We start from the raw sequence: 10,000 nt of genomic DNA, 5'->3' as shown, positions 1-10,000 counted from the left end.
TGTGTGTGTGTGTGTGTTTATAACTCTCTGTGTGTGTGTGTGTGTGTGTGTGTGCGCGCGCGTTTCAGCCACTATAGGCAGCATGCAAATATGGAGACAGAGATGTTTTGTTTATCCTTAATGTGCTGAGTATTATAAATGGAAGGGCCTGTAAAGCATGTGAGCCATGTAGACCTGCCACCTTGTTAATGACTCTTCCCAGAGTATTTGGATCTTGTTTTCCTTGCTTGCCTTTCAGATCCAAATAAAAGCATTCAAATGTGTTCATAATTCTGTGTGTGTTTATAACTGTGTGTGTGTGTGTTTATAACTGTGTGTGTGTGTGTTTATAACTGTGTATATGTGTATATGTGTGTGTGTGTGTGTGTGTGTGTGTGTGTGTGTGTGTGTGTGGACCAGTGGCGGCCGGTGGTTATAAAAATAAAGGAGGAAGGAAGGTGCGCTTGATTGGTGGTTGTGGTAAATGTGAGGTTGTGATGGTGTTGGTGGCATATGTGAACAATAGAGTATGTAGGCCGCCTACCCAGACACAGGTCTGACCTAAGGAGCTAGGCTAGCATGCAGCATCCAGAAAAGTTGTGGGTTCAAATCTTGGCTTCCACCATTGTACATTTGAGCAAGGCACTTAACCCCAAATTGCTCTAGGGACAATGGACTTTGTAATATAATTTAAATATATAAGTCACTTTGGATAAATTAATAAATGTAAATGTAAATAAATGTATATTCAGGTCAGGGAAGATATGTAGGTTTAGTTATGAAATACTGTTTTCCAGATGTGCAAAATTATGGAAAGTCTGGAGGTTTTGCTCAATGTAATACATTTGCAGAAAAGTCTATTATACTAAAAATAGACACTTTTTTTAGAAAATCATGTAACTATTTACCATTAAGAAAATAGACCTTAAATGTGGTTATTTGTAACATGCTATTGTTTTTAAAGCCAAATCGCTATCATTTAAAGACAGGTTGTAGCCTAATAGCTAAGTGGGAATTTCTACTCGAAAGGCCAATGTTATTGAAGACGTCATTAAAGGAATGCATCATGGTCTGAAACATTCATTAACAATGTAACCATCCAAAGATACAGTTAGAACGGCGAAAACAAGACATATCAACAACAAGAACATTATTTAACAATTAAATAGTTGAACTTGGATGCTTATAACAACGTATAACTATACAAAAATGTTTTATCACTAAATCCCTGAACTGTCCACGTTTGTGACAGGCCAGCAGCTGATTGTTTTCTGTGCTAACGTTACCAGTTAGCCATGAGTATTTGTCATACTATGTAGCATTCAGTAGCCTACACTAACCTTACCATCTTTTTTTGGAATATGAATTTTTGGAACTGGTCTTCCTGCTTTGATCCTAACCTTCACACTGTATTTGAATGTATAAAAGATGGAGATTGTCTTCTGATTCCATTGTACTCTTTGTACTGTAGCAAAAAACAAGCAGGGGTGTGATTGGCAAAGGTAAAAAAAAAAAAAAAAGGAAAATATACGAAGCACCCCCCCCCCCACCCGATGGTTCGAGTACTTTAGTGTACTATAGTGTTGGCTACCGTACATATTTACATCACCTACACTTCATAAAATTCATGGGGCAAATCCTATGCAAGGGTGGCACTAGAAAAGGGCCTTTAAGAAAATATATTTGGGGCAAATACTAGGGGGGTCATTTTGAAAAATAACCCTTTAAATGATGACATCTGATGACTTTTATGGGAAGTATTGATACATTGATATACATATATTTAAAAAATTATAGCATATTACAATACAGCCTATAAGGCCTAAAGAAGACTAATTTATAACAGTGCAAAAAGTAGCCTAGGCCTACACAAGACTAAACCAAATATGGCTGAAATATATAGGCCATCATGATCATTTTGCCAACAGTGACGCAGAACCATGAATTTTTTCCATTTATAACATGTTTTGTTTATAACTTAAACCAACATTGAGTAAATTATTTACTATAGGCCTACTTATAATATATAGCCTGCCCCCTAAGTCATCTGGGCCTATGTACAAAATAGTGAATCATGTGATAGGCCTACTGATATTGATGCTGATTGAAGAGGTTGCAACTTGAAGGTTGTTGATATTTCAGTTCCAAAGAGAATCAAATTACATCGATTCTTCTCCTCCCAAAGTAACACTGTAGGTCCTACACCTCTCCTCCTAAAATAAATGTTAGGCTCTGTTTTAAGTTACTGCACCAGGATTGTGTAGGCTAACCGGCTACAACACTAGTTTTACAAGCGCACACACTAAATGGAGAGCTAGGGTTAAAATGCGGACTGCGCCTTGGCGACTTTTTATCTATCAGCACAATGCTACAGTAGACTAATTTCCACTAAATATTCAGCTTTACTAAGCATGCCAAAGCTTTGATCTCTTAGCACCATCACCATAACGTTACGTTTTCTCATGGTGAGATGGCATCATGAAATATGTTTTAGACAAGGGGCGCAAGGTTCACGGAGGTGAACGGCTGGACAAACGCGTAAATGACAAGGTGTTAACTAAACAATGTAGTAGGCCTAAGCGCGTAAATGACAAGGTGTTAACTAAACAATGTAGTAGGCCTAAGGTAGACAGGCTTTGTGGTTAAAACTATGAAAACCTGTAAGGTTAGGCTAGTCTGTCACAGCTAACACGCGCAGAAATTAAAATTCAATATCAGCATCACGAGATTCATTATCGGAAAATCTTGAAAGCGAACCCGATGCAAAGCCAAAACGAGAAAAAAAAACTTCATACATGATGTCTTTTTAAATCAATTTGTTGACCTTTACCGTTTCATGGATTCTGCTGAGAAACTAGTTCGCCACACACACTGGACTTGAATCACGCATTTTTCAGAACGCAGCTGATCAACCCGTCTACTTTCACTTTCAATTAAATCCAATAGTAAACAGAATACACTACTTGTGGCGTGATATTCGGAAATATGTGAAGCACAAAACCCGTAGTCATTGTCAGCAGCCTGTTATAACAATGGCCTGTGTTATACAGATATAGCCTACCTCTGACCGACAGACCACCCTCCCCCCTCCTAAAAAAAACTCATCGGATCTATACGAATTGTGTGGGTCACATTTTTAAGTAGAAAATAACGGAATTCCGTTTAAAAACGGAAGAATCACACCCCTGAACAAGCTTTCTGTTCAACACAAGATTCTTAGCTGTATGACTGCAAATAACGTTCTTGTAGAGCAGCTACAGAGGGTCCCCGTTAAAAATTGACACTTCATTCACGATAATGGTGATTCACGCAGCTGGGTGACATGTAAGTACAACTGCAGCGGCTTGGGGGCAGCATAGTCCGCTGTGGCGTTCAACGGTCGAACGGACGGGCGATTCGACAGCAAGGGCTGTGATTGGCGAAGTTTTCAGTGCGTTTCTCTGTTTTAGCAGCCCCTGCAACATGCTAATCCACTGTAGCCTAAGCTTTGTACATAATGTTAAACATAGTTTTGGATTCAGTGGCAAGATTTCTTGATTGTATAGTGCCTGTCTCTCAGTAATGTTTTAAAATGAGAGCTTCGTCAGCTGGCAGTAGGCTACTTTGTCGGTAGTCATGAGAAGTTAAACTGCTAACAGAACATAAAAATGCTGCCCAGAAACCTTGTGAATAGTTCTGACACTAACAAGGTTGAAATATAACAGTAATGTTAACAAAATGACAGCATTCATATGACAAAGGAAAACGAATCCGGTCACTCAAGACTGTCGGGCAGAAGGCGCTTGGTGGCCGTCCACAACGTTATAAACTTAACCTAAATAGCCGGCTGCTGTAAGCTACAATCGGATTTTATTGTATACCCCTGTTGTCTCAATGATGATAACATCTCATTTCCGACTATATTTCAAAGTGTGCGTTCATTTGCATTATTAACATAACATCGTATTTTGTCATTTTTGGCGAAGGCGTGCATTCCGTTAGGGATATTGAACATATTGAACATTCTCTAACCATCATTGATTTCAATTGGTGCAGTTGTCAGCACAAAAATCATTTTATTCTTTTGCATTGCTCTATGCTGTTCTATGGTGCTTTCTGCCTCTTGGTTGCGCGACGATGTTTTTGTGGACGTTTCATAGAAATCCATATATAATGGCGCATAAAGCGACTTGTTGGCGTTTTGGGACATTAATCTACATGTAGGCTAACGTTAAGCTTTAAGGATTGTCCTTAATTTATTTATATAGGCCTATTTAGGCTACTTGCGCCAAACCCTGGATACTTTTATTGCCACACAACAATATTGGTGGTATTTGTTACATTAGCTTCAAAGGCACCGCTTCAGAAAGCTGCACTGCTTGTGAAAGAAGGGGTGGGGAGGGAGCTTGCAGCCAAGTGTCGGAAAAATGCATAGCCTACAACACGGAACTCTCGCATTAGTCACTGACAGTAGACACGCTTCCAGCCTAATGACTTTCACACATTTTGCAGAGAAAGCTCGAGTAGCCGAGAGCAGAGAAAGCTTGAGTAGCGAGAGAGCGCCGAGAATGATCGGGTTGAAAGCGGAGGTCAAAAACATCAAGCGAGAGCTTCAACAACTCCGAGACCAGCCACTTGGAGAGCCACAGAGACATTTTACAGGAGATGAGAGCTGGAATCGGAGAACTTCAGGCGGCGCCTTCGTGGAGCAGAGAAGTTATTCGGCGCCTGAGAGACCAATCCCCAGGTGCACCTCAACACCAGCTCAGAAACGTCCTCCTTGCAGATGTCTCCATTGGCCCTCTCCGTCACACTCAACGACAGCATCAAGTTCCTAGTCAACACGCAGGCGTGACCTTGCGTGATGTTGGTCCCAAGACCACGCTAAGATTCACCAACAGAGCTACGGCCAAGTGGGCGAAGATGCCTGGTTCAGGTCCATCGTCACAGAGGAAAAAGCCTGGAGCAAAACCACCAACTGGGATGGGCCGAAGGGCAAGCGAGCACTGCATAAAATGTGAAAAACTTTGTGGTCTCAACACTACAGCAAGTTCCCTGCTATGGGGAGGAGTGAACTGAAGGACTGCATCAATAAGATCAACGAATTCCTCCGCACAACACGCAGATCTCCCCAGGGATTCAACGTGCTTTAAATTTAGACTGTAGAATGTAGACTGTTCATTATTTCAATAAACACGTTTTCTCTGAAGCACTTTCCGACTTTCGTCTTTCTATAGGCTAAGCATATCATGGAGATAGAGTAGAAAACTGGATTTAACTAAACAAAGGTAACTAAGTAAACTGATTGTTTTACTCTACAGTAGGCTATGTTCCCCTCTCAGGCTGTAAAGTAGGCCTATTGAAAGTAGGCTAATGAGCTCAATAGACACGTTAGCTTCCATTAGGAAACTTTTCGTTGCAGACTTTCACAACTGATTGTTTAGCCTACAGTAGCCTACTGTAGGCCTACTCTACAGTAGCCTAGGCTATAGGTTATGTTCCCCTCTCAGGCTGTACAGTAGGCTTATTGAAAGTAGACTAATGAGCTTAGACACATTAGCGCTTCCAGCCCTAATGACTTTCACACATGAATGATTTACAGTAGACACATTAGCTCCACGCAGTGCCGTAACTAGGCCTAGTAGGTGCAGCAAGTGCAGTCGCACCAGGGCCTGTGACCTCCGTCGCTACCCCGCAATGCAATTCCTGGAAAATTCTATACGGTCCTTTCTGACTACCTGCGTGCCTTTGACCAGGCCAAGGCTACAGCGCTGAACACTTCGCAAATAAATGGGGGTTCAGAGTACATTTGAAAATTTTAGAGAGCGAGAGTGAAGCGTCACTTTGGCGAACTATCGGAAGATGAGCGCTTAACCGATGCAGAGAGATACTTCAAAGTGCAGGTATTTAATGCAACTCTGGACATCATAATCAGTCAGCTCTCCCAAAGATGTGCAAGCATCACGGAAACTTGTTATGTGGTTGAGTCTTTACCTCCTATGATCCTTCAACTCGCGGGTGATGATGAACTGCTTGAAAAGGCAGTACGTTTGTCAGACCATTATAGCATGGTCATTGCACCGACATTCCCAACACAACTCCTCTCATTTAGGTCTTGCTTTTAAAGCAGAGATTTCACAGAAGTCATCTATTTTTCAACTTGCCAAAAGGCTGGTGGTAGATTATGACAGTGTAACATCCACACCGGGGAAGTGTGTACTGCTCTCATGTTGTTTCTACATTGCCTGTGACTGTGGCAACAGCTGAAGCGATCTTTTCCAAATGTTCAACAATTGCTGGTGTACAGGCTATAATCAATTAGCTAAATCATTTGTCCAGCTGTTTAAACATTTTTTGTGTTACATTCAAACATAAAAGGTGCTTTGATATATTTTCGCCGGCAAGCAGGCATGCTGCGGTTGCAATGAATGAGGATAATTGGTTTTATCTGCGGTGTTATTTTTTGCATTTTGAATATGACTTCGCTCCACCACGTCTACTTTTGCACGGTGCTTTCTTAAAGGAGCTGCACCATCTTACAACAATTGCATCTACATTTTCATATTAGAATGTTTTGTCAAGTGTAAGCTTAAACTACCGTGATCAAATTAAGTTTCCGTGCCCCCGCTGAAAGTCTCTTATGCTCTTATCGTTACACTATCAAATCTATAAGTAACCGTGACAAATAGGGTATAAGATATATAAACTCACGCTATTGTATTATCATATATGTTTGGTAATGGCTCAGCTTTCTCTGATTGTTCTACTGACTTGGAAACTGCATCATGGAAGCAGTAAGTCAAGTCGCATCAAAAATAGTAGTGGCAGAACTCCAGTGACACCTTGTGGTTGTTTGTGTCAACTGCAGTTTGTGCCATTTCTGCTGAGAAAATGGGGATCGTGATTCCTGAAGGAACCCGTCCAAACTTAACGGGGACCCACTGTAGCTGCTCATTGGTTCACCGTTGCCGCTAAAAACAGCACCCCCTATCGCAATTGAAAATTACTGTACGGAGGAGGTTCCTCCCTTGGCCATTGAAAACGACGTGATTCACAAGCCGCTGGGGTCTGAGGCGTTTATAATGGACTTCAATGAGGGGCTTGAGGAGAAAGCTCCTCCATACAGTAATTGCGATAGGGGGTGCTGTTGGCATTTTGACCTAAAGGAACAATTTTGTTCATTCAAAGTGTTAATAGTAATTTATCAGATTAGTAATTCACTTTATATATTTTTTTATTTTTCTCTGAAATTTTAGGGAGGGTATGTCCTCCCTTACCTCAATGAAAGAGCCTCCACTGGTGTGGACATAGCCTTTGTGAAAAAAAAAATGACAAAATGCCAACCCTTCCTTGCAAAGATCAGTGACCTAGGGCTGGGCATGTAAGTTTGTGGCATTGGTATTTGGCAGTGTGTGTGTGTATATAACTGTGTGTGTGTGTGTGTTTATAACTGTGTGTGTGTGTGTGTGTGTTTATAACGGTGTGTGTGTGTGTGTGTGTGTGTGTGTGTTTATAACTGTGTGTGTGTGTGTTTATAACTGTGTATGTGTGTGTGTGTGTGTTTATAACTGTGTGTGTGCGTGTGTGTGTGTTTATAACTGTGTGTGTGTGTGTGTGTGTGTTTATAACTCTGTGTGTGTGTGTGTGTGCGTGTGTGTGTTTATAACTGTGTGTGTGTGTGTGTGTTTATAACTGTGTGTGTGTGTGTGTTTATAACTCTGTGTGTGTGTGTGTTTATAACTGTGTGTGTGTGTGTTTATAACTCTGTGTGTGTGTGTGTGTGTGTGTGTGTGTACCTGTCCTGCTGGAGTAGCTGGCGGACGCGTTCGGTTACCACGGCGCCCGTCTCCTGGAGACTGCTGACGGAACTCCTGGTCCTCTTCGTGCGGCCACTGATGTTCTGACCCTTCAGCACGGCTACCAGCAACCCGTCGTCCCAGCAACGCACCGCCTGCACGCTCAGCCTGAAACAGCCAATCACAGAGCACGCTCAAACAGCCAATCACAGAGCACGCTCACCCTCAAACAGCCAATCACAGAGCACCCTCAAACAGCCAATCACAGAGCACCCTCAAACAGCCAATCACAGAGCACGCTCACCCTCAAACAGCCAATCATCAAACAGGCAATCACAGAGCACGCTCACCCTCAAACAGCCAATCACAGAGCATTGTGTGTATATAACTGTGTGTGTATAAAACAGGGTGGTGTAGTTAACCCATAAAGGAGTACTGTCACACCGGTGTGACGGGAATGTTGATAAATGAACGTTCTAAAGAATATCTGGGTTCATTGAATTCAACATAGAATTTTAGAACCTTCAATTGTTGCGGAACTTAGAATGTTCAAAAACCTACAGCTGGGCTAGCTTGCAGTAGTGTGTGTGTGTGTGTGTGTGTGTGTGCATATGTATGTATGTGTGTGTGTACTTACCAGGCAGTTTTACAGTTGGTGGGAACGTTGAGGAATGCACAGGATCGCTGAAGCTTCTGGACAACTGAGGAGGACAATGTGATGTCCACACACACCTGCAGTAGCCAACTGAACACTCTACACACACACACACACACACACACACACACAAATGAGTGAACGGCAACGTGATGTCCACACACACCAGTGTTTCCCCTAGAAATTTTTGCAGCAGCGGTGCTGTTGATCGTAGGAAGCCGCCCCCCCCCCGTTGGAAAAAATGACTCCTTAAATGGTGACTTTTGTGAAAGAAATGGGCAGATTGAGTGTTACAAATGATGACATAACCACCAACACAAGCATTTACAAAGCATGATTATTGCAGTACTTGAACAGGATTCTTCATGTTTTTCTTTCACCTTTTTCATTTACATCATTAGTAATTAGCCACTGTACAACTGTAGGCCACTGTACAAACTATTACTATTTAGAATTATTAACGATACATGATACATTAAAAAATAATTGATGTCCTATTTTTTTTTTAATTAAGGCATTAAGACAAAGGCAAAATATGTTTTATTCCTCCCTTTAGTCAATTTCAGCATGGGTGTCTTCACTTTTGCACAGCACTGTATAAACTATATAGACTTCTCTTTCATGCCATTACACTGTATTGGTGCTGTGCAGGTCGAATTGAGTGCCTGTCACTTTAATGCCCGTGTGACCAGTGGCGTAAGCTTGATTCTCACGGTTTTAAGCTAACTTAGTAGCGTTGTTGTGCATGGTGCATAAGAATATGTGGATGAAATTAATTATGTTTCCCATGTCATTTGGTAAAATAAATGGTCAAAAACTCGAAGAAAATCTATCTTGGATTATAGCAGATAAGTGTCTTGTATCATATCTATAATTTTGGTGCTTTTGTGTGCTACACACACATGATCTCCTGTGGAATCCCTGACTGCGCCTTCAACGTTAGCCTACTATTATTTGTTGATATCAAACCTGAACGAACGGCAGCTGTTCCTGAAGTTCACTTGCGTGTTTTTTGTTTATTTTTTTAATTAGGCAATTTTTCTTTGCAGTGGCACTTGAATTCCAGGAGCGGCGCTGCGCCGCTGATGAACACATTGTAGGGGAAACACTGCAATACATGCAATAGCCAACCAAACACACACACAAATGCATACCACACACACACACACACACACACACACACACACACACACACACACACACCGTGAGTACGTACACACACACACACACACACACACACACACAGTGCACACACACACACACACACACAGACACTCCTCCCTCACACACACACACACTCCTCCCTCACACACACACACACTCCTCCCTCACACACACACACACACACACCTCCCTCACACACACACACTCCTCCCTCACACACACACACACACACACACACAGACACACACACACACACTAACCTGTGTAACAGCAGGCAAAGTGCTTCAGAGACGTTGTCTTTGGGGTCAACGAAAAACTCCTGTGAGCTAAACAATAACATACGCACACACACACACAGGTACGTGCACACACACACACACACACAGTTTGAGTGAGGCTTGGTAAGTATGAGGGTTGTGAATGCAAA

The 10,000-nt window shown here is 42.0% G+C and overlaps 1 protein-coding gene across 1 annotated transcript in view; it reads right to left on the bottom strand.

Annotated features, from left to right (window-relative positions):
• Positions 1–10,000, bottom strand: part of zgc:112980 (uncharacterized protein LOC503706 homolog) — a 34,564-nt gene that overhangs the window by 23,203 nt on the left and 1,361 nt on the right. Inside the window, exons 2-4 of the mRNA XM_048247862.1 lie at positions 9,834–9,899; positions 8,392–8,508; positions 7,755–7,922 (exon numbers count right to left, since the gene is read on the bottom strand). Of these exons, the coding sequence (XP_048103819.1) occupies positions 7,755–7,922; positions 8,392–8,508; positions 9,834–9,899 (351 nt within the window). The remainder of the gene's footprint in view (positions 1–7,754; positions 7,923–8,391; positions 8,509–9,833; positions 9,900–10,000) is intronic.

The sequence above is a fragment of the Alosa alosa genome, chromosome 7 (genome assembly GCF_017589495.1).
Source record: "Alosa alosa isolate M-15738 ecotype Scorff River chromosome 7, AALO_Geno_1.1, whole genome shotgun sequence".
In the NCBI taxonomy this organism is placed as follows: Eukaryota; Metazoa; Chordata; class Actinopteri; order Clupeiformes; family Clupeidae; genus Alosa; species Alosa alosa.
The sequence above is the reverse complement of the archived record's forward strand: the minus strand, read 5'-3'. Positions and strand labels throughout refer to the sequence as shown.